General features: G+C 44.7%; 1 protein-coding gene across 1 annotated transcript in view; it reads right to left on the bottom strand.

Moving 5' to 3' along the window:
• The window catches only part of RXFP2 (relaxin family peptide receptor 2), a 128478-nt gene that overhangs the window by 5378 nt on the left and 98474 nt on the right, over positions 1 to 24626 (bottom strand). Inside the window, exons 16-17 of the mRNA XM_030202402.1 lie at positions 19286 to 19696; positions 13603 to 13821 (exon numbers count right to left, since the gene is read on the bottom strand). Coding sequence (XP_030058262.1) covers positions 13603 to 13821; positions 19286 to 19696 — 630 coding nt within the window. The remainder of the gene's footprint in view (positions 1 to 13602; positions 13822 to 19285; positions 19697 to 24626) is intronic.

The raw sequence follows: 24626 nt of genomic DNA, 5'->3' as shown, positions 1-24626 counted from the left end.
CCCACTGTCAGATGTTTGAACTGCTTTTAATAATTTAGTTAGCAAATAATACTCGATTTTATTGTGCAGGAGACTCCAACAAGGTAATCTCTTAACTCCCACTATATCCACAATACTCACAGTTTTATACAAAGTCCGACATTAATATGCAGACTGAGCTTTTAAGAATATATTGAACAAAGACTAATTTTCAAATTTTTAAAGGAATGATTTTCAAATACTTGGTGACCTCGGCGGTGCCACTTGCCTGTACACTCATACCAGCAAAGTAGTCGGCACACACCTCATCACTGGTACACCCAAATTGACCAAACTTATATACACTTCAAATTTAATTTATAAGTATGGAACTATTTAGTACTCATCTTAAATGTTGTCAGACGTGGGGGGTGGGGGCGCTATGTCCCACATGTATGTTTCGCCTCCACGGGCTGTCTCAAGCACTGTTCCCCATAGCATCTCTAGCACCAGCTCAGCTTCAATCTAGGGGTTTCCCATAAGCTTAAGCTGAGCTGGCACTAGAGACGCCTTGAGACAGCCCATTTAATAATTTAGTTTCATCTGCAAGTTTGATCACCTCACTCATTGCTCCTTTTTTCCAGATCATGAATAAATAAGTTAAACACTGATCCCACAGATCCCTGGGATACTCCAGTATTCACCTCTTATCATTTTTAGCCATTCCAGTATTTACCATCAGTAACACTGTCGGGAAGCTCAGCTATAGATTTAATAGGAGACCACTTTAACTGCTGTATTGATCCACCCTTTGTGCTATTACCTTTTTGCTTCCTCTTCATTTGTTCCCTCAACTTCGGCTGTTGATCTGGTATTTTTAAGTATGACATCCCTGTTTGGAGCCCATCACAATTCTACTAATGGGTACTGTTAGCCATGTCCTGTTCTGTTCCTGCTTCAGCTATTATTGGCTTTCTCCTGAACCATTCTGTCAAAAATTGCATCTGTGCAGACCAGCAATAGATCCTAAAGTCCTTCATAGCTGCTTGCAAACATATTCTATGTAGTGTATCACCTCCCAAGAATCTTTCTGTTGCTACTGCTATATTTTTCAGTTATTTCTTTCAGAAGTCAATAAAACAGCAGAAATAGGCAGGGCTAGAGTCATTGCCCAAGTATCTATAATTATGTTACTATTTTACTTATTATTTACTTTTTGAAGGAATTCACTCACTAGTCTTCAGCTTCCTCATGGACCATTAGTACTGTTCAATGCAAGGGAGTAAGGAATGAATGGAGCTTTGGGCATTCCCCCTCATCATGGTGGGCAAGCTGGTGAGAATTCTGTCTGACAGTGTAATTAACTGTGGTACTTTATGTGGAAAGACAAGGGAAACCCAGGATTCTGCAGGTTGCCATGGAGGTCAATTGCCTCATTGTGGGCAAAGGTGTATCTACAGACAATTTCAGTGGTGCAGATAGTGGGACTAGAAAACATCCAGACAGATGACCTCAGATGCCAGCTACTGGACCCAGGGGAGTGGGAGTTGGTGGATTGGGCCTTTTCTCTGATTTTGACAGATAAAGATTTCCTGAAATGGTCCTTACGGTGATGGAAGAAATGCCAAGACCCAGCTGAGAAAAGGAAAAAGGATCTGAATAACTGGACTCAGCAGCTCCTGTAGCGAGAGCTATTTTATGTCTTCCCTCCATGGTCACTCCTAGGCAGAATTTTATATAGGAGATCACCAGATACTGGTGATTCTGGTGGTATGAAGATCTGCCTTTGCTCTTACTTGGGCATCCACTACATTTTTCTTTCCAAAAAGGACTTCTAGATCAGGGCCCAATTCAGATGGAAGATCTATCTCTATCCTGTCTTGGAGTCTGGCACCTGAGCTGGCATGACTCAGGACCTAAGGCTGTTCTCAATGTGTCTTAGCCACTCTTTTGAGACCAGCAAAAGTTCTACATCTTTGGCCTACATCAGAGTATAGATAATCTTTAAAGCCTGCTGTCAGGAAGAGGCCACAGTTCTTTTTAAGGCTTCTATCTCACAGATTTTGGCCATTGTACATGGTGGTCAAGATAAGAGTTTGGCCTTGTATTCCTTGAAGGTGCAGGCTGCACTTTTTGTCCACTAACAAGGCTAGATTTGGGCTTTCTTTCCTCACCCATCTGGATATTCCCATTTTCTATGGGTAGTTAAACATCTATGGCCTCCACTTTGTCCAGAGGATCCTGCCTGGAATCCCAGTCTCATGCTCACCAGAGCACTTTCTGAACCTATCTGGGCAGCTTCTCCAAGATTTCAGACCATCTCTCTCATCCTATACTCTCATGTGCAAATTTATGGACCTTGTATGTGAATTTGCATAGATCTGCTTGACAAGATTTGCAGTATAACAAATTTAAATAAACATAAACACAGGTTATATAATACTAGCAGTTATGCAGGTAAGGGATACCCTTAACTAGCACATAATTTGTGCTATTTACCAATAATTGGTGTTAAGTGGCACATATTTACAAACTGCGGTTGGTCAGTATTCTCTGTTTGTGCCCAAATTCTATAGCATGTAACTGCAAGCAGGGCATGAATGTGGGAGGGGCAGAGGCATACCAAATAATTACATGCTAATCTTCTAGAATACTGTTAGTTATGCATATATAACTGCTGCATTTATGCCTGCTAATGAGCTAGTGTAAGTGGCTGTATCTACAATTGCACTCATAAATGCAGACTTGCGCTAGTATTTTATAAAGACAGTTAATCAGGTAATTGCAATTAGAGAATTCATGCTTAGCACCCAACCTTTGGTGCCTAATGTTTAGTGACCTTTATAGAATTACCCCACATGCTTCTAGTGACTCTTTGTCTGGCCAGGAAAATTTCAGAGCTTCAAGCATTATTTTGTAGGGAGCCTTTCTTGGTCATCTCAGACACGGCAGTGTCTGTTCACACGGTCCTGCTTTTCCTGCCCAAGGTGATTTTTCCTTTTCACATCATTCAACTGGTTTGGGAAGGCTTCAGGGATTTCCATCTTCTCGATGTCTGGCACATTCTGCTAAGACAGTTGGTCATGTGCTCCTTTTGCTGAATGGATCACCTTTTTGTTTCTCTTGGCAGGACACAAGAAAGGCAAAGCTGCATCTAAAGCTTGAATAGCCCATTGATTGAAAGAGGCCATTATGCTGGCCTATATCTCATCTCTAGAGGTCTTCCGGGTTCTTTAGGACTTAGAGCCTCTACCAGGGTTCAAACTTTCTCATGGGTGTAGCAAAGGTTTGTTTCACTGTATTCAAGCACTAAATATTACCATTTGGATGTTCAAGCCTTTGGGGCAGGCATTTTCAAAGTAGACTTATCCTTGTCACCTTCAGCTTAAGGGAAGCTTCCACTCATCTGGACTAGTCTGACTAGAAGGAAGTCATGCAAGATCACGTGCTTTCCTTAAGTCATACTAGATCAGTCCATAACTGTCCCGGGCAGTTCATAGCCTACCTCTGAAATCTCTGCTGTTCAAAGCAGAACTTTTGGGTGCTGCTGTTTTAGCACTGTCATTTGGGCATGTAGTTAGGGTGCTGGACTTTTAGTTGCCAGGCTTTTGGCCATTGGACTTTTCAGTGCCCAAATAGAAGCATCAAAAATTCCTCTTTCTACTTCTTTCCTGCACTGACCTCTGGTACTTGTTGGCAGAGGCTGCTCCCTGTTTCAACTGGGGTTCCTTGGAACAGATGTGGGCTGCCCCAGACAATACCTGTGAGGAAGGATGGTTCTTCAAGAAACTTGCTCCATCCTCCCTCACAGACACTGCTTGGGACAGCCCACATTTCCCTTCTGCTCCAAGGACTCCTAGCCAAAGCAGTGAGCAGTCGTGGGCCCTGCTTTCTGCTGACCAGTACCAGAGGTCAGTGCAGAGGAGAAGTAGAAAGAAGAATATCTGATGATGCCATTTGGACATCCAAAAGTCCAGCGCTCAAATGGCAGTGCCCAAACGTCACAGGTGCTCAAATGTCAGTGCAAAACAATGGTGCCCAAAGCTCAGGGACCCCTGTTGTTTGTTGAGAAAGTTGTTCTTCATGGTTTAACATTTTGGTATTCATTGTGCACAATGGATTGGTCATAAAGGATGAAATCCTCATGGAAATTCCTGATCTAAGGAAGGGTGTGGGGAGAATGTTGGGAGTGGGGTTGAGAAAGAAATTTTTTAAGCTGCTTTTGTGACAGGAACACTAGAGTACAGATGGCTGTAAGGGCATCTGATACAGACTGACATCAGCAGTGTGTTCTCCACTTCTATCTGCTGGTAAGGGAACATAACCCACACATCTGGGTTGGCTAAACTTAAGGAAAGGGAATTACAAGGTAATCCATAATACCCTGTTTCCCCGAAAGTAAGACATCCCTCGAAAATAAGACCTAGTAGAGGTTTTCCTGAATTGGTAGATATAAGGCCTCCCCCGAAAGTAAGACCTAGCAAATTTTTGTTTGAAAGCAGGGCCACCGAGAGCTGGACAAGGCCGCCCCCCCCCCACCCGAGGTCGCCGGGCCCCCACCCACCCACCCTCCGTCACTCCCGAAACTAACCTTAAATGCCTCCTTTCACCTTCGCAGCAAGCAGCAGCAGGGCAGACTTCTCCTTCCTTCCATGCCCCGCCCTCGCGGACGTTACATCAGGCGAGGGCAGGACACGGAAGGAAGGAGTGGCCTGCCCTGCTGCTGCTTGCTGTGAAGGTGAAAGGAGGCGTTTAAGGTTAGTTCCGGGAGCGACGGAGGGCGCGCGGGCCAACCCCAATCCAACCCTGATGTTTCCCCGAAAAATAAGACAGCCCCTGAAAATAAGACCTAGCGCATTTTGGGGGGCAAAAATTAATATAAGACAGTGTCTTATTTTCGGGGAAACACGGTACTTCTTAAGAAGCCACTGAAAAATACTGAAAAGACACTCTAGACATTTATATGCCCATTGCAGAGTTAAAACTATTTGCCCCCATAGTCCCTGTTTTCCTCTCTGCAAATCCTGTTGCTGCTTTTTCATCAGCTCTCTCTCTCTCTCTCTCTCTCTCTCTCCCCCCCAACAGATTCTCCTTCCTCAGCAACTTATCTCTAAAGTAGAATCACTATACTGGTGTTCTGTCAATGTGCACACACCTATAAACCAGAGTATGCACATAGTCCTTATGGCAGCACTCATTTCCTCTGGAAGGGCTTACAACCCAAAAAGGAGAAGCTTCACAACACAGAACCCCAAACTGAAGGTTATACAATGCAATATCAAAATGCATAACCCTCCACAATCGAGTCACGACAGGAATGGACAATGTTCACAATCCTAACTATGGTGTCCTTTCACAAAAGTGCGCTGAAAAATGGCTTGCGGTAGTGTAGGCATGGGTTTTGGGCACGCGCCAATCCATCTTTCAGTGCGCCTGTGAAAAAGGCCTTTTTAAAATTTTTGCTGAAAATGGACATGCGGCAAAATGAAAATTGCCATGCATCCATTTTGGGTCTGAGACCTTACCGCCAGCCATTGACCTAGCGGTAAAGACTCACACAGAAACCGGGTGGTAATGACCTACGTGCGCCAAATGCCACTTGGCATGCGTCCATTACGTGCACCTGAAAATAAAAAATATTTTCCAGACACCCATATTGGACATGCGCCAAAAATGAAATTACTGCAAGAGCCACATGGTAGTCAGGCAGTAACTCCATTTTGGCGCACGTTGAACGCGCATAGACGCTTACACGGCTTAGTAAAAGGACCCCTATGTTTGTATACTGCAATTTTTCATATATTTTATTTTAGATAAAAAGAGATGAAGGACTCTCAGAACTTTTCCAAACAGCCCAAATGCTGTTACTAATCAGAGTTCAATTGTTTCTCACCATTCATGTGAGCGGTTCAATGTATCCAAAACCATAGTTGTCACTTCTGCCTCTTATATAGCAGAATCCCAATTAAGAAAAAAAGCAAATGGTTCAAAACTAATTTAGCCAAAACCTTCATATCTCATTGATACTATATATTCCTCACAATCCCACTCCGAAACGAAAACGGCAACATCGAAGTTCAGATATAATACGCAGGATAACTCTTATCTTTTATGTGCAGCAAATTGCATAACATTGTTCATAAATGAAAATCACTCCATGTGCCCATAATATTGTAATAAGAGAAGCTGCATATCAGGCTTCATTGATGCAATCTCTACAGAGGCGTTTCAACTGGAAATAATATGGGGAAAACACTAGGCCCATATTACATTCAAATTAGCTCCTTTTTTTTCTTTGCGAGGAAATTACAGTACATTAGCAAATGTTTTGATGGAATAGAAAGTTCTTGACAATGTGTAGGCAAAGAAGGTTTAAAACCTTGCCTCTGAATAAGATCAAGGGAAAGTACTATTGCAGGCTAGGCAAGTTAGCCTAGCTGACCTAAAGTAACTGAGTGGACTACAGGAGTATAGATGGTGGAGTAGCCTAGAACAGTAAGGTTGAGTGAGACCACAAACGGTTAGGTTTCATATCCTGCTGCTCTCATTAACAGGCTTTGTGACTTTAAAACAAGTTACTTCACTCTCCACTGCTGCATCTGGCACAAGTTAGATTGTAGGCCTGCCTGGGCATAGAAGTAACCTAGGAACCCCATTTTAACTCACCTTGAACTCAGACCTGGGAAAGATGAGTAATTTAATTCAATCTGTAAGTAGGGGCCTAAAAGAAACTCATGGGTCAATAATGAAACTCTGAGGCTGATATTTTATTTAAATGCTGGCTGAGGCATTTGACATTATTCTGAATATTTAATTCCACCTGTGATCTGAATGTCAGCACTGAATATCTAGGCATAACAGTCAGAGCCATGGTTATCCAGGTAATGGTGATATTCAGCATTGTTACCCAGATAACCATTTGGATAACATCAGTTTTTTTCTGTTCTAAGTTATCCGGATCACTATTTGGATACTGGCACTGAATATTTCTGGTCTCTGGGTAACTACTGTCTTTGACCAGCTCCATCCCCGGATCACCCGGTGCTATCTAGATATTGCCAGAGCAGTTTGCAGAGAGTTTTAGCAGCATTATCCAGATAATCGCACCTGAAAATCTGAGCATGGCCTTGGTCAGCAGCACTTATCAGAATAACAGCTGAATATCGTGCAGGCAGTCTTATTACCTGAACAGGGCCGGCTCACAGCATCATGGCACCCTGAGCCAACTTCCTTCAGTGCCTCACTCACCCCCCCCCCCCCCACATCAGCAGTGCCCCACCCCTTTTTCCTGCATTGGTGCCCCACCCACTGCATGGGCAGCACCCAGCCCCTTTCTACCAGTATTGGTGCCCCTCTCCTTATGGTTCGGGTTTCCCCCAACCTGTAGTCCTGGCAAGCCTGCTAGCAGCAGCAGTGTGAAAAAAGGCAGCCTCTGACCAGCCCCTGGGTATTCTCTGTCAGTCCCACCTCTTCTGATGCAATTTCCTGTTGGTGGGATGCTGGTTGAGGGAACATCCAGCGGCTGGTTGGAGGTTCCATCTATTCACATTGTTGCTGCTGGCAGGTTTGCAGGACCATGGGCATGTGGGTGGACAGGGTGGAAGAGGGGCGATGGAGCGATGCTGGAGCATGGGGAGGACAGAGAGAAACCAGAGATGACAAACCTGCTGGGAGGGGAGGGGCAGAAACGCTTAACCATTGCATAAGGTGAGGCACTGGCAGTGACGTCAATGACTGGGGATTTTGGCACTCTTTATGGCCAGCGCCCTGAGCCAGTGCCTCACCTGGTCCAATGGTTACCTGTGTGGAACAAAGGAGACTAAGCCTTTAGAAGTGACTGCAATCCAACATACACCCTAACAGAAGGGAGTGAAAGGCATTTTGGATTCAGTTGCTTTCCTAGGAAACCTTACAGAGTTGAACTGATGAGTTTTTTGTTCTCTGAAAGGACTTTACACTAAATTGTGAAGCTCATGCAAACAGGAAAGTTTCCAATCTCTTTGTTGCCTGCCAAATATAGAGATGATTTGTTATTGATTCTCCTAGTGAAAGGAATTTAAGACTTATTTTGGACTGTTTGCTCACAAGTCTGAAAGCACGGTATTGCTAAAATCTAAATGTAGCTCTATGATGTTGATGGCTGAGGACAGCCCCCTGCCTAAGAGCTGTAGGGGTTGTTTGTTCCCTTTTTTTCTCAGGAACAGAGAAATATTCTGTTGTGATAAAAGTCTGAAGTTCGGAGACACTCTGTCCCTAGAATTTATTGCCATTCCTGCTGCCAGAGATGCCAACCCTTCTGTCAATGTATTCCTATATTTCAGCTTATGAGGAATTCTATAACAGTGTACCTACTAAAGGTGTTGGTTATGGCACTTATTTTAAACTTTTTCAGCAGGTACTAGAACCTTTTTTCCTGCCAGCCAAAAATGACCCATGGCTAAAGCAGCAAAACTCAGAGGCGGTAGCTCTGAGGGATCGATAGCAGATGAGCAGAGGCATAAGGAATCCTGGTGATGGAAGGAGAAACAGCACAAAGCCCCAGCATTTACCTAATTCCATCTAAGCTGCCTCCTTTGCATGCTGCAGAGACCCGTGGCACCACTTTTGCTTTCACTTCCAGTGCATCCCTGAACACCAGAAGAAGTGCTAGGGGCTGCTACACACAGTGAAGGAGGCAGCGCAGACTGAATTAGGTAAATGCTGGGGCCTTGTGCTACTGCTCCTTCTACCACCCTCAGAGCTGCCACTTGTGAGTTTTGCTGCTTCTGCTGCTACAGTGTTAAAGGTGGGGACAGAGAGATGCTTGACTGTTTGGGGAGATGAGGGTAGGGAGAGAGGAGATGCTTGATTAATTGGGGGGGATGAGTAGGGAGAGGAAAGATGCTTGACTGAGAGGTTGAGGGGAGGGGATAGGAGAGATGCTTGAATATTTGGGGGGATGAGGGTAAAGAGAGAGGGGGTGCTTGATTGGAGGGATGAGGGTAAGGAGAGGAAAGATGCTTGACTGTTTGGGGAGATGAGGGTAGGGGAAGGAAAGATGCTTGACTGTTGAGAGGCTTTATGGAGTAGGGATAATGGGGAGATGTAGGACTATTGGGGGATACTAGAAGGGGAGATGCTTGACTGTTGGAGGGGGATGAGGAGAGAGGAGAGGTTTAACTGTTAGGAGGTATGAGGAATAGTAAGAGGTTGGCTCTATATGCGTACTAGAAAAAAGCCTATTTTTTGCCTACTTTTCTTTATAGAATGTGTCACGACTTGAGGTGAGCCCTTGGGCTGCAGCTGAGTTGACGCTACCTAGCCAACCTGAGGGCTGGTTAGTTCTTGACTGGCTGTGGATGAGACACTTGGGCAAGGCTGGACTGAAGGTAAGACTGGAGCTTGCAGGGCTGGAGCTGGAAGGCAGGGCTGGAACAGGAAGACAGGACAGGAGCAAGGCAGGCCAGGAACAAGTCTGAAATATGGAGCAGGAGCAGGGGTAGAACAAGACAGGCAGGAACAGGAGACAAACTGGAACAAGGCTGCAACACACACTAGACAACTTTAGGAGGCCTGTTACAAAGCCACTGGCTGAAAATCAGGAACTTCCTTGTATACTACCAGACAGGCAGTGATGACATCAGCCAGTGCCTTCTGCAACCAGGGAAACCCCAACATGATCTGATGGACAGATCTGGGGAGCACATGAAACTCTATCATCTCTTGATGCTGAGGACCTGAAGGGAAATAGGTTGCGTAATAGCCCACAGATACCCTGGCAGTGGGTCTCCATAGACCAAGGAAATGCAAAGGGTTCTCTGAGGGGATTCACAGAAATGCTATACTGGTATATCAGCCGCTCGTCCACAAAGTTCCTGGCTGTGCCAGAATCAGAGACAGCATGGAATACAATCTGTTTGTTGTCCCACAGAAGGGTGACATGGAGAGTATAGAGGGAGATTGGAATAACTCAGGAAGGACCTAGGGACATCTCCCCCACTCCTAGGTCTCGAAGTGTTCTCAGTTTCCTGGGACATCACATAGCATAATGTCCCAGTTTTACACAGTATAGACAGAGGTTTTGTGCTCTCCAATGCCTTTCCCCTCCCTTTGAAAGTTGAGAATGTACTATTTGCATAAGAACCTCTTCCTCCAGGGTGGCAAGAGAGGCTGACGTCTGTGAGTCTGTGGGATCCTGAAACTGAGGCGCTGACCACGTAGAGTGACATTTACCTCTATGTTCCTTAGCCCTGTCTTGAAATTGTGGGGAGATTCCGTCCCGCCAGTTTATCCTTCATGTGGCCCACCAGGCCCTGCCAAAAGATGGCCACAGAGGACTCTTGATTCCATTGCAGTTCAGAAACCAGGGTCCAGAACTGAACAGCATACTGGCCCACAGTTAGGGCACCTTGTCATAGGTGCAGGAGCTCCCGAGGAAAGACACTCCAGCTCATCAAATACCTGCTGAAAGCATGTGAGGAAGACAACCAAGTTGGACATAAGCAGGTCATTCTGCTCCCACATGGAAGAGGCCCAAGTCAACATTTGCCCCAAAAGGAGAGAGACAATAAAGGTAATCTTGACTCAATCCGAAGGAAAACTAGAGGGTTGTAGTTCAAATTTCATCAAACACTGGTTAATAAATCCTCAACATGCCTTGGGATTCCCATCAAAGCGTGGTGGTGCCAGGAGTTGAGGCTGAAACTCCGGGTAAGCTGGAGGTGGTACCTCTGGAGCGGACCCTGAAAGCGAGTTTGGGCCTGGAGGATCTGTGGTTCACATCGCAGCAAGCTGAACATGGACTCCCTGGAGTGTTTCCATAAACTGTCAAAGTTGAGTCTGTTGTAGCTGGACCTCCTGAGCGAGGTTCTGGAGTTGAAGAGCCAGCTGCAGGAGCAGCTGCAGAGTGCACAACTTGCCCGAGCTCATGGCCTTTGCAATGTGTCACAACTCGGGGTGAGCCCTTGGGCCACAGCCAAGCTGATGCCACCTAGCCAACCCGAGGGCTGGCTAGGTCCCAATTGGCGATGGGCGAGAAACCAGGGAAAGGCTGTACTGAAGTCAAGGCTGGAGCTTGAAGGCAGGGATGGAGCTGGAAGGCAGCAGGACAGGAACAAGGCTGGAACATGGAGCAGGAACAGGGCTAGAAGAAGACACAGGCAGGAACAGGAACAAGTCTGCAACACACACTAGAGAACTCCAGGAGACATATGGCAAAAGCAGTGATGACATATTGTACCTTCATTCTTTATAATGGAATATGCGTGTGGAGATGACACTCAGTCATCCTTAATTGTAATGCTAAAAAGGTAAATAACCCCTTAGCCAACATGCAAAAGTGGGCTTCCCATGGAAAATATGCAGAACACCCACAAATGCACAAAAATATGAATGTTGTATAATCTGTTCCAGCTGGACTGCAGGCATAGAAACCCTTCTAACCCCCCTCCTCCATTTCAGCAATACTTCTGGTGGTTGGAGGAGGAGTATGCATTACCTGACCTCCTCCCCTATTCACACAACTAGGGCAAGGCAGTATATGGGGGTCACTTGGTCCCATGTTGGAAAATGGTACTAGCAGGTAGGAGCAAGTGGTGATTTCTCTTGTCCTACAAAGAATCCCATGTATATAGAGGGGTTTGGGTGGGTGGGTGGGGGCAGGTTGTTGTATGGAAGCAGAGCTTCTAAGGGAGATCCTTACTGATAGGATATTTCTAGTGCATTTAGGAACCTCACTGAGGGAGTACAGGGCAGCACTAAGACCACCAGTCCCCAGGACATAACCAGCCAGTTATGTTTTTAGGATATCCACAATGAATATGCATGAGATAGATTTACACATAATGGGGGTTATGCATGCAAATCTATCTCGTGCACATTCATTGTGAGTATCCTGAAAACCTGACTGGCTAGGTATGTACTGAGGCCTGGGTTGAGAACCACTGTCCTAAAAGAAAAACACAGTGGGCCCGATATTCAGAAAAACCTGAGCTCCCAAATTTATGCTCCTAAGTTAGCCTCCAAAATTTGTGCCCTATTTTCAGCCAAATTTAGGAGCATAACTTTTCAGTTGAAAAGTAATCTTAATTTAGGAGCTTAAAAATGATGCTCATAAATTTAGGCCAGCATCCGTTTGCCTAGATTTATGAGCCTAGTGCCACAAAGTTAGGAGTATTATGAGGGGAATTCATCAAGCAGCGTTAGGGCCTTAATGCGTTCTAGCGAATGTGCGTTAGCCTATGAACACTGTCCATTGTGGAAAAAAGCAGCTGATGAAAACCTCAGACAGCAGGTAAGGAAGCTGTAGCAGGAGACGACCAAGCTGAGAAGATGAAGGGACAGTTTTCAGGTAGCCCGTGTAGTTGAAAATTATGCAGGTGCGAAATTCAACACATGTATTTAACACAGGCCACGATGCTCAGAAGCAAATGTGGGCGCTAGAGGCCAATAGTTCTGGACTAACACCCGCATTTGCCAGCGCTGAATGCTCAGAGAGCTGTAGCATGGGGAACAAACAGCGCGCCAAAGGATAGCGCAAGAGGCATGCAAATCAAGGTAAATGAAGTAATTTCACATTCCCTCCCAATGCTCAGAAGAAGAGCACACAAACGCAAGATGCCTTACCGTTGCAGAAATAACACCAGCTCGGAGCAGGCATTAGGGTGCTTCTGCCAAGCCGGAGCTCAGCGATGTCAGTCAAGTATCAACCCATTCCTTGCTGCTGCTGGCCCCTCTCCCTACAGAAGGGGGGGGGGGGGAGATGGTGGTGAGAGGGCCTGAAGCCTCTCTGGGGTGGAGGTGGGCGCATGTCTGAAGATTCACCTCTCCTTTGGCAAGCACTGCATGGCAGTGAAGGGGAAAGGACGTATGGGAGTCACTATCTGGGGATGCTAGCTGGCAAGAAAGAGAGATGGCCGCCACTGGATGTTCTCCCCCCCCCCCCCCCCCCAAGATTTCATGAGCGGGGGCTGCTGGTCAGAGAGAGAGAGCAGCAGCTGAGTGGAGTTGAGGGGCTTCAGAAGCCTGTATGGAGAGTACCCTAGAGCTAAAATAGCATGCCGGCACCTCTTCCCCCTATGGTGTTCTGGGCATGCGATTAAGAGCTGTGTTAAACACACAACTCTTGAGCACATGCGCCAGACATCCTCCCGCTGAACTCCCTATTGCTCAACGCTATGAGCATGCCTAAATTTGCATCTCATTAGAAATTGAGCATTAGGAATTCCTTCACCATGCTGACCCAGCGGTATTTTTCTGGCGCTGTTCAGAACAGCACCAGAGTTTTGAGCATCTGTGCCACGGAGTTTTTGAAAATGAAAACGTGTGACGTATGCTCTGAAAGCCCTGTGTACTTTGAACCTGCTATTTCTGCATATTGTCCTTTTGAAAATTAGGAACATTTTCACAGCTTTGGTTGGTGGCCTGTGTGATCTAATTCTTCCTTTAAGACTAAGACGTATTTCAGCAGCCATATGTGGGAATGTAATCAATCAGCAAAGTAGGCAAATGTTAGCGCTGCATTTCTTAAAAGTTATTTGAAGTGCAACGATATTTACCTTCTCTTTACACTACCAAAGCTGAATTTACTGCAGAGCCCAGGAATTTTATCAGTGTTTATACGAAGAGCAACTCTGTTATTATGAATTTTATTTTGTATAGAATTACCTGGAATTTCGACCTGTAACAGAGAGAGAATCTTTAGTAGAAAAACAGGGATCCAACAGATGGCATCAGAGAGCACGATAAAAAAGAATCGATTGGCAACAGCAGTTTCTCCATGCTTGTCCTTTCTCACATCTGACATCTGGACTCCAGTTTTTTGAATGGAACAAAACATGCTGATATAGGAAAACACTATTGTGACAAAGGCTAGAAGGTTCACACCTATTGAAGGAGAAAATAATGGTTTAGCATTTTGTCTTGGATACTGTAGTAGCACAGTTAGTATAGACGGAGGCCAGTTGCTACAATGGCTGCAGCGCTTGCAACCCAGATCTAAAAGGGAAGCTCCTCACAGGTTCAGGGGAAAGCAAGCTCAGGAATGTCAAAATGAAGTCTCCACATGTACTTTCATGGTCCTGTATTGACCCTCTTCCCTGCCTCTTCACAGAAGTGGTAACAGAAAAGTGGTAGGAAGCTGCAGACCTGTAAGCCTTACCTCAAAAACAGAGGGGCTAAGTTTCACTCATTAAAAGTGTGTCACACTCATCTGAAGGATCTCTCACTCTTTAAGCCCTTGCTGTCACTCATTAGAGCCTCTTGTTTCATTGCTAAGGTTGCTGATCTTAGATGTTCCTTTACTATCCCCCTCATTCTATAGTACTAATTTGGGTGCCTAAATGTGGCACCCTGTTATAGAATTTTTTCCTAGGCCTTGAATTTGGGTCAGGGTTCCCTGACAGATAGGATCTTCAATACACATAGATGAGGCTTCTGAAGATAACTTTAGTGAGACCTTGGAGGAAAATTCTAGTAAGAATCTAGGTCGTTTGGATAGTGTTAAACTCATATAGTTTAATACAGACTTGGCTGTCTTTTAACCATGTATCATGTTTTCTTAGGAAAAATACATTTGGTCTCAAGCAAACCCAACAACATGCGAGTTTGACCCCCTTCTATGTTATCTGGGGGTTATTACATTAATTCTTTCTTTCTGTGGTTAATGACAATCTTAGAACTGGTCTGTGTGTAAATCTGTTCTAAAACCATTTCTCAAGGGCCCAAATTTGGACCAGTCTTCTCCAATTAATTACCATCCAATTGAGAGATTCTGTGAATAAGACTAATCTTCTTCATCCTAGGCAGTCAGGATTTAGAGATCTCCTTAGTACTAACACTAGTTCGGCAGCTTTGATCAGTGAGGTCCACGGTATATAGATAGGGACAAAATAGCTCTATTGGTTTTCCTGGTCCTCACCTTTGCTTTTGATTTGCTGGACTGTAGGAATATATACTACCCATACCTGTTTGTAAGCATAAGGACTGTATAGCCTAACTGGGCCCTATGAACCAAACCCTGACTGCAACATAATCATCCTGTCATGGCTACTACAAGACTTCTTTGTGTACTGGTCTGACTGGCATCTCCCCAAGACATGCTGAACATCTGTGTTGTCTCTCTGGTGTGAAACCTAGAGAGAGAGATTTATACTGACACAGGAATGTGATCATCTTTGCTAACCATCTCATAAGGCACCAGTCTTACCAGCTCTGATAAGGAGGGCCATCTACAAGGCCTGAGGGCTCATTATATCATCTGCAGGACAGCCATCCTGGACCAAGCTGATAACAATCATCATCTGGCCAGCTCAGGGGTCCTAATTAGTCAAGGCTTTACCTCTTCTGCTGTCCACGTGCACACTTATATAAACAAGTCTTTGTCTACCTAGCTTATCTAATCAAATAACTGTTCTACGCATGATACAATGTTCTCTATATCATGGACCCTGGCTGAGACATAGATGGTCACTCAGGCAGACTCTCAGGAAGGGTAGAGAGCAGATGTAAGAGAGACAAAGACACCTTTTTCTGATGAGTGTTACTTTGCCTTCCAACATGTAGTTCATCTGGGTACCTCTGAGTACATATGCACACAGAGCTCATAAATAAATCTGAATTACAAGAATGAGCTGTACTGAGTAAGAACCATAACTAAGATTAGTTCCTGATAAGGATTGTGTGCATTTCAGTCACCATGGAGAAGAGGCATCCTATCTACACGACCTTGTCTAGGAACCAGCTGTGAAACAGTGTGGAGTACAAGAAGGAGAAGTGAGACCTGCCATGCTATGGAAGCAAAGGACTTTTCGAGGTGCATCCCACAGGGTGAGAACAGTGTTATCCTTCCTAAGGTCCAGTGGGCTCAAGAGAGAGAGTATTGTTAAGTTCTAAGTGTGAGCCAGGACCTTTGGCATGTGGTTGCTTAGGTTATTACTGTATCTGTTAGTTATGTATCAGGAATAATTATTAGTTGCACTGCTATTGATAACTCACTGTTTTAACAAGTACTGATGAGTTTTGCTGCTAAGTTTTGTAAATGCCAAATATATTTCCAAAGTGTGGCATTCCTTCCTCATATTGCCAGCAAACTTTATGAGAACTCCTTTACTCCTTTTCTTTGTATTGGGGCCACTTTAGGGCAAAACCATACTCCAAATGCTAACCAGAGTAATGTTTTATGGATGATATTTAATTATCTTTACAGATCCTGTATACATGCTTATCAGTGGTGGCCTCTCGATTAGAGAAACATGGTCTTACAGTGAATCTCTGCAATTCTAAAGCAATGCAGATTACTGGAGGTAGGTTATCTCTAATATTAGCTCCAGTTCTTGCAGGCCAGTCAGGAACCATCATTAAAAATTTTAGGTTGTCTATTTGACACCCAGCTTTCATCTGAACTGCAGATAAATGCAGTAGTAAAAAGTTGCTTGCAACTCTTGTAGCCACAGTGGCTCTGTAACCTGACAAACAGTGGCTTTTTCGAATGTTCTTCAAAAACAAAGGAAAATTGTTTTGGGGTCAAAAAATACTTTTGTTTCCTGGTGTTTCAAGGGAAAACCAGCGTAGGCGGAAGCAATTTTTGATATTGAAACCCACCGTTTTGCAACTAGGAGACACATTCTATTTGTAAATGTATCGTAAGATATAATTCCGTTAAATATGTGTTCATGGAACCCTCCCATTTAACATCTTTTGTTGCGTCTAAAAGAGCTGAAGGAGTGTAATTGTTTAAATTCCCTGTCCACCTAGGTGTTATTTTACTTTAATTTTCCTCCTTATTAGTGATCATGGAATCCAATATAATGTGGACTTGAGTGTTATTATATATGTCTTATTATATTACTTTTATTGTTTGATTGTTATAACACTTTTTTTGATCAAGTGTAAATCTTTGAAATATTGATTTAAATTTATAAATAAATAAAAAAAAGTTGCTTTATGACATTGCGATTATTCGTTTCTGTTTGGACCTTTTTGAACAAACAGGCTTTACTATCATTGGTGTTTGACTTACTTATTAGCTGCCTTGATTATTGAAATCTAAGTTATAATACCTTTCACAACAACTTTTACATCAGCTGCAGGTGATTTGAAATATTGTCATTATTGGTTCATGATAATTTGATCATATTAGTAGTGTATCTCACCAGCATTTGTCAAAATTAATTGATTTTGACAGGTGACATGCCCACTTCCGGGTTTTCAGCCAAGCAGAAGTGAGGACACGCCCAAGCCATACTCACTCCTTCCCCCTCTAATGACATCACCACCCAAGCCATGCTCACTCCCCACCTCCTTGGATGATGTCACCAGATATCCAGCTCATTTTCAAAAGTGATCGCCGGCCATTTCCCGACATAAATTGGGAGATGGCCAGCGATTTCTTAAAAGTGGCGAAATCAGTATAATCGAAAGAGGTATTTTTGACAGCATCACCGCTTTCCCGTCTCTTCGCCGGCGAAAGTTCAAGGGGGCGTGTCGGTAGCTTAGCAAAGGCGGGACATGGGCAGGCATGGGCGTGGCTACCAGATGGCTGGCTTTTGCCGATAATGGAAAAAAAGCGGCATTCAGCAGTATTTCGCCGGGTTTACTTGGTCCTTTTATTTTCACGACCAAGCCTCAAAAAGGTGCCCCAACTGACCAGATGACCACCGGAAGGAATCGGGGATGACCTCCCCATACTCCCCCAGTGGTCACCAACCCCCTCCCACACTAAAACAATAAAACTAAAAACCTTTTTTGCCAGCCTGTATGCCAGCCTCAAATGCCGTACCCACCTCCATGACAGCAGAATGTGTTCTATCCTCTGACAGACTTTCCCTGTTGTGATATGGCTCTCGGGTGAGTGTGACACCTTTTCTGTTAGGTGCCCTGCAGAGTCACATCAGCAATGCATTGTGGTGGGTGTAGGGTAGTGGGCTCTACTCCCATGGTGCTTTTCCCCCTGCTAACTGGGTCAAAGTGTGTCCAGTTTTGTTTCCGGTAGTCCATGAGGTAGTGGCCATTTTTGTAAGCCAGATTTAGATCCCTTTCATGTGTTACCCACGTTAGAGAACTTAGTTATTACCTTGAATGTTGCTGAAAGAGGGCATTGTACACCATTCTGCCAGCTCTGACCTACTGCTAATCTCAGTACCAGGGAGACTCTTTGCCAGTGGGGCACAACCTCTGATTTGCAGTTAACTGTAAGTAAACGTGCTTATTCAAATAAAGGACTTTTTCAAAGAGATTAGTCTTCAGGTGTCAACTGGTGTGCCAAGGTTATAGAGCAGCAACAAGTCCTAGAGGCCAGCGTGTATGCAGGTCCCTGGAGCACTTTTAGTGGGTACCGCAGTGCACTTAAGGCAGGCGGACCCAGGCCCATCCCCCCTACCTGTAACACTTGTGCTGGTAAATGGGAGCCCTCCAAAACCCACTGTACCCACATGTAGTTGCCCCCTTCACCCCTAAGTACATTTGTGGGTAGTGGGTTTGGGGGGGGGGGGTTGGGAGGCTCAGCACCCAAAGTAAGGGAGCTATGCATGTGGGAGCTTTTTCTGAAGTCCACCGCACTGACCCCTAGGGTGCTCAGTTGGTGTCCTGGCTTGTCAGGGGGGCCAGTGCACCACGAATGCTGGCTCCTCCCATGACCAAATGCCTTGCATTTCACTGGGTTTGAGATAGCCGGCAATTTTTTCCATTATCGCGGAAAAACAAAACTGGCATTTGGCCAGGCTAAACCGTATTATTGAAAAAAAAAGATGGCCGGCCATCTTTTTCGAAAATACGGTTCCGGCCAGCTGTTGCGCCGCCACCAAAATAGATCACCGGTGATCTATTTCACCGGCGACGTTCGATTATGCCCCTCCAGGGCACCTTGACCCTGCCCAAGCCCCGTTAATTTGCATAGCCCCACCCCTTGGCCTACATTATTTGCATATCTCTGCCCTAGGCCCTGCCCTCTTTTTGCATAGCCCTACCTCCAAACCCCACCCCTTTTGGTGATGTCACAGAAAGTGGCATTGCCTGTAACAGTTTACAGTGCTTGTGCCCTTAAGAAAGGCAGGAAGTGCCTTTGGACTACAAATCTTAGTCATCCTGCAGTGCTCTGTGATAGGCTCTTCCTGAGCACCTGTCCCTATTCCCTATGCCTTATGAAACTGTTCCTATTGGCTGGCCCTTGTCCCTGTGTATGCTGGGTTGTAGCTGGGCCGCTTCTTTCTCCAGTGGGGTGGAAGGAATCTGTCTGCAGGCTGGACCCTAAGAGTTTGAAATCCAGATTATGACAACTCAAACTGTCAAAATAGACTGTAAAAATAGTGATATACAAAGAGGCTTTTTTTTTTTTAATGAAGGGAATACTTACCAAGAAATATCCCAAGGGAATATCCTTTCCCTCCAGCTTCTTCAGTTTGATCAGAATACAAAGGGAAACACACTCCATTCTTTCCATAATAATTTCCAAAAAAGTCTTCATTCCAGAACGGAATTGTAGCTATAATGAATCCAGTAATCCATATGCCTATCAGCATTACCACTGTCTTACACTTTCCCAGTCGTTTGTTACTAAAGGGGAAGACAATCACCAAGTATTTCTCCAAAGTCAAGTAAGTCAACAAGAGGACTGAGACCTCTGTAGACAGCATAGCTAAGAACCCAATGATCCGGCACTCTAAACTTTCCATCCAAAGCAGGGCATATTTTTTGTATTGTCCTCGGTATTTAATATCAACAATTCCAATGAAGAACAAGTAAATTCCCATCAGGCAATCAGAACCTGTTGAAAAGAATTGTAAAAAAGTATTGATATTAAAAAAATCAATATTTATTCATTTATTGGGATTTATTAACCACCTTTGTGGAGATTCACCCAAGGCAGTGAACAGCTGGTATAGTTTAACATAAAACTTACAATTTTGTTAACAGCATAAGAATAGTAAATATGACCAAATATAAACACACATACAGTAAGGCCACCTTTTACCAAGCTGCAGTAAAAGGCCTGCGTTGGCATCGGCGTGTGTTTTTCACATGCGCCGAGGCCCCCTTTTACCACAACTGGTAAAAGGGCCGGTCTCGCTTTCCTTCAGAAAATGGCCGGGCGGCAAGTAAAGCACTTGGCGTGCGGCCATTTCGAGGGGGAGCCCTTACCGCCAACCACTGAGGTGGTGGTAAGGGCTCCCATGCTAACCTGGCGGTAACCGGGTAGTGCACAGCTCTGCCCGATGACTGCCGGGTAGTATCCGGCGCTACAAATTTGTGTAGCGCTGGAAATGAAAGCACATTGGTGGGGGGGGGGGGGGGGGGGAAGTACCACCAGGCTGCTGCATTAGCCCGGCGGTACTTCCTAACTAGCGAGTGGTAAGCCCGCGTTGGGCTTACCGCTGCTTAATAAAAGGAGCCCTAAGTGAGGTAAACCTGAGAACAGTAAATTAAAACCTAATAATAGGACTATCATGTAACAGTATAAAAAATATACACATTTAACAGCACTGAAATTCAAATAACAGAGATATAATATGATGTCAGCATAATACTAATGAAACATCTAATAAGCACGCATTAACTATAAATATCAACTAGCTGACATCCATCTGAATGCAACCCAGACTCAATTCAACCCCCCCCCCCCCCGGATCTGTCCCAAACAGCCTTTGACCCTCCTCCCTGGCCCAACCTTAGCACTCTTTACCTGCCCCTCTTGTTAGTCTGTAGCAGGGCCGCTGAGAGGGGGGGCAGGGGGGTTAAATTCCCTGGGACCGGGCCTACAAGGGGAGGGGCCCCAGTGCCGGGGTCTCTCTCTCTCCTGCTCCTGATGTCGCATCCCGAAAGGAGCAGGAGAGAGAAAACTCCGGCACCGGGTCCCCCTTGGAGGCTGGGGAGGACCTGAAGCTTCCTCCAGCACTGCTCTTCTGCCCATTGCTGAGCGGCTGCTTTTCCTCTCAGGTGTACATGCTCGGTTTTGAAACTGAGCATGCCCTGAGAGGAAATGAATCGGAGAAAATATTTCTTCACTCAACATGTAATTAAACTCTGGAATTCATTGTAAAAGCAGTTAGCTTAGCAGGGTTTAAAAATGTTTGGATGGCTTCCTAAAGGAAAAGTCCATAGACCATTATTAAAATGGACTTAGGAAAATCCACTGCTTATTTCTAGAATAAGCAGCATAAAATGTACTATTTTGGGATCTTGCCAGGTACTTGTGACCTGGATTGGCCACTGTTGGAAACAGGATGCTGGGCTTGATGGACCTTTGGTCTGTCCCAGTATGGCAATACTTAGGTACTTATGTACTAATATATAACCAACAGAAACATAGAAACACAGAACATGACAGCAGATAAGGGCCAAATGGCCCATCCAGTCTGCCCATCCTCAGTAACTACTAACTGTTCCTTGCCTAAGGGATCCCACGTGCCTGTCCCATGCTTTCTTAAATTCTGACACAGTCCTCATCTCCACGACTTCCACCGGGAGGCCATTCCATGCATCCACCACCCTTTTGGTGAAAGAGTGTTTTCTTAGATTCCTCCTAAATCTATTTTCTAACTTCATTGTATGCCCCCCTCATTCCATAACAGAGATGTCCGTCAGTGGGCTAAATTAAGGGGGTGAACAAGGCCGTAAAAGAGAGGCCCAAAAAAGAGCATGTTTCCAAGGTTTGCATTTCTGTAGCCAGAGTAATTTGTCCATTCCAGCTATTCTTCAAACTTTAACCAGCCAAAAGCATTTGGAGAGTAATTCCATATTTTTCCATTTCTGTGCAACAGTGGCGTAGCTACTTGGGGCCACAGGGGCCTATGCCCCCTCAAATTTCCTCCGGGCCCCTGGTTTTGCTGGCGGGGTCCCAAACCCTTGTCAGCTGAAGCCTCATGCTCCTTTTAGTGAAATTGAGAGTTTCACTTAAAGGAGCGTGCAGGATGTGAAGAGGAACAGAGAGTAGGGCAGGCAATGCGGCGGCGCTGGAGACCTGTTTTGGACAGGGCTTCAACTGGCAGGGGTTGGGGACCCCTGCCAGCCAGGGATGGGGAGTGGCAAGGTAGTGGGGGGAGCAGCAGGGGGCAAGGTGGTGGGGCAGAAGCGGCAGAGGTGGGGCGAGGCAGCAGACTAAAATGTGCCCCCCCACCTCGGACTCTGGCCCCCTCCCACAGCGAGGTCTGGCTACACCCCTGCTGCGAAATGCAAACTTTGGCTATAAGCAGTAATAGTCTGATCAGATCTAAATGTTCATGAGAAGCTAGATAATGTGGAGCCATACCCAGAAGGAAAAAGCAGGTTCTAGTGGAATGTCAAACTAGAGTAGGTTGGTAATGTGCTTCCAGAAATTGCCACAGATTTGCAGTAGCAGTAATACTGTATGCCATAGAAACCACTGCTTAAAAAAAAAGGGTGAGGGAATAGTGTCTCAATATCAAATATAATAAAGATAACTGTGAACCTTCAGTGTGAATTATAAACTGCCTATAAAATAAAACATTACAAAAAAAGGAGAACCTCACTGTTTAAGTTCCTTTGCAACTATGTGGGCCACATGACATCAGAAAGTAAACCAAAGCTCCCATAAAATATGAAATTGATGATGTAGCAGTATGGATCCAACAGTGTCTGAACAAGTAGATAAGACACAGTATAGAAACTGTGGCAATAAAAATTTACCCTTGGGTAACCAGCAAGACTTAAGGGATAAGAACATAACAGTAGAAGCCCATAAGTTGTAAAAAAAAAAAAAAGTAGCTACCACACAATGCAGTGTCTGTAGCAGTGGAAAAATTGCTCAAAAATAACAATCAAGGCATTAAGGGGCCCTTTTACTAAGCCGTGTAAACGTCTATGCGCGCCCAACGTATGCCAAAATGAAGTTACCGCCAGACTACCGCATGGCTCTTGTGGTAATTTCATTTTTGGCACGTGTCCGATACGCACATCTGAAAAATATTTTTTATTTTCAAGCGCGCATCATGGACGTGCGTCAAGTGGCATTTGGCATGTGTAGGTCAATATCGCCCAGTTACCCCGTGAGTCTTTACTGCCAGGTCAATAACTGGTGGTAAGGTCTCAGACCCAATATGGATGCGCGGCAATTTTCATTTTGCCTCATGTCCATTTTCCGCCAAAAAAAGGCCTTTTTTACAGGCGCGCTAAAAAATGGATCAGTGCAGGCCCAAAACCCGTGCCTACACTACCGCAAGCCATTTTTCAGTGCACCTTAGTAAAAGGACCCCTAAGGTTTGAAAGAGGGCAGTAGAAAGTTAAAAGAGAAGAAAAAAGTACCTAACACATGCTACAATGTCTACAGCAGTGAAAAATTGCCCTAATATAGCATTTAAGGCCTAGGAGTATAAAAGACAACAGTAAAATTTAACATTCTATAAAGAAGTAACTACTACATAATATTTCTGTAGCCGTAAAAATTACCCTGGGAAAAAAAACACTCAAGGTGAAAAGATAAAATGCATCAGTACTGCTCCAATATAGACAGTGATTCAGAACTGCACAGAAATATAATGATTGTAGCAATAAAAAATTACCCTGAAGGATCAGCCAAGGTTGAAAGTTTAATTTGCAAGACAAGTGAAAATTAAAACTTTAGCAATATAATCTGATGAAAAAGCAGATTATAGTCCCTTTCAGTCTAGAAAAGTTGAGGAAAAGGTGAAGAGGCTGAAGTTCTTTGACTGTAAATGAAGTTCCAATTATATATATCAGTAGCCTGTGCAAACCAGAGGAAGGCTCATGTCCATGAACTAAAAGAATAACTGTTTCTGTGGAACCAGTTCTCTGCAAGGTTTAAATCGTTGCCATCCAATAACAGAATTATTTTAAATGTAGAGAAAAGGAGTCGTGGTAGGAGGTAGCATAGTGTATCAGGAAAATCTGGCCACAGCAGAGGTCAGACAACTGGGGGGGATAGGAGCGAGTCAGACCATTGGACGTTTCAAGTGGCTTGGGGTAGATACACCATATTGACCAACAAAATCTATGTGCCAAGAGTTAGAAAAATGGCTTAATTTGTGAGCGTTTGTACCCCTTAGCTGTTGTACTTCAATAATATGTCATATAGCTGTAATTAGGGCTTATCGAGCTCACATAATGAGTAAGTGAAATTTCTCCACACAGAGCAGCCAAAAGTAAGCCACAGGTACAATATAGAAGCTTTACATTACCAGCGCTGCTTCCTCAGGGAGCACAGAACTCCATTGGATGAGCAGTCAGGTAAAGTCGCGGCCACCACTCTAGGAAGATCTGTGCTGTGGTTGCACTTGGCGGGTTTCAGCTTGGTAAGCCAAAGGGTGCCATGTGCATTAGGCTGTACAGTTCTCAACAACCACTGGAGCCATTGTAGAAAAGAAGCTTCATACCGGCAAATCAAATAAGCTGCTTCAGGATACAGTAGGCAATAAAATTACCAGTTTGTGCATTTTAGCTTCAGACTATTCAAAACAATGGCTGGAGGTGGATAGAGAGTGCAGGCTAAGTGGTCATCTTGTTCGGCACTCAAGCTCTGCCCCAGTTTTAGATTTCATGATGGTGTTCTTGCTACTTCTATACAACTGATCCACAGCAGCAGGTTTATCCCAATAGTTTGGATATGGATGCTGACTCTTAATATGAACAGGTGCCATTATTCCTTATAAGGACATCTATCTAAGGGGGAGGTTTACTAAAGAGCATTACAGTTTTGCATTTAATGTGGGTTACCAAGCAAA

The sequence above is a fragment of the Microcaecilia unicolor genome, chromosome 4, assembly GCF_901765095.1.
Source record: "Microcaecilia unicolor chromosome 4, aMicUni1.1, whole genome shotgun sequence".
Lineage (NCBI taxonomy): Eukaryota > Metazoa > Chordata > Amphibia > Gymnophiona > Siphonopidae > Microcaecilia > Microcaecilia unicolor.
This window is presented reverse-complemented; position numbering and strand designations above follow the sequence as displayed.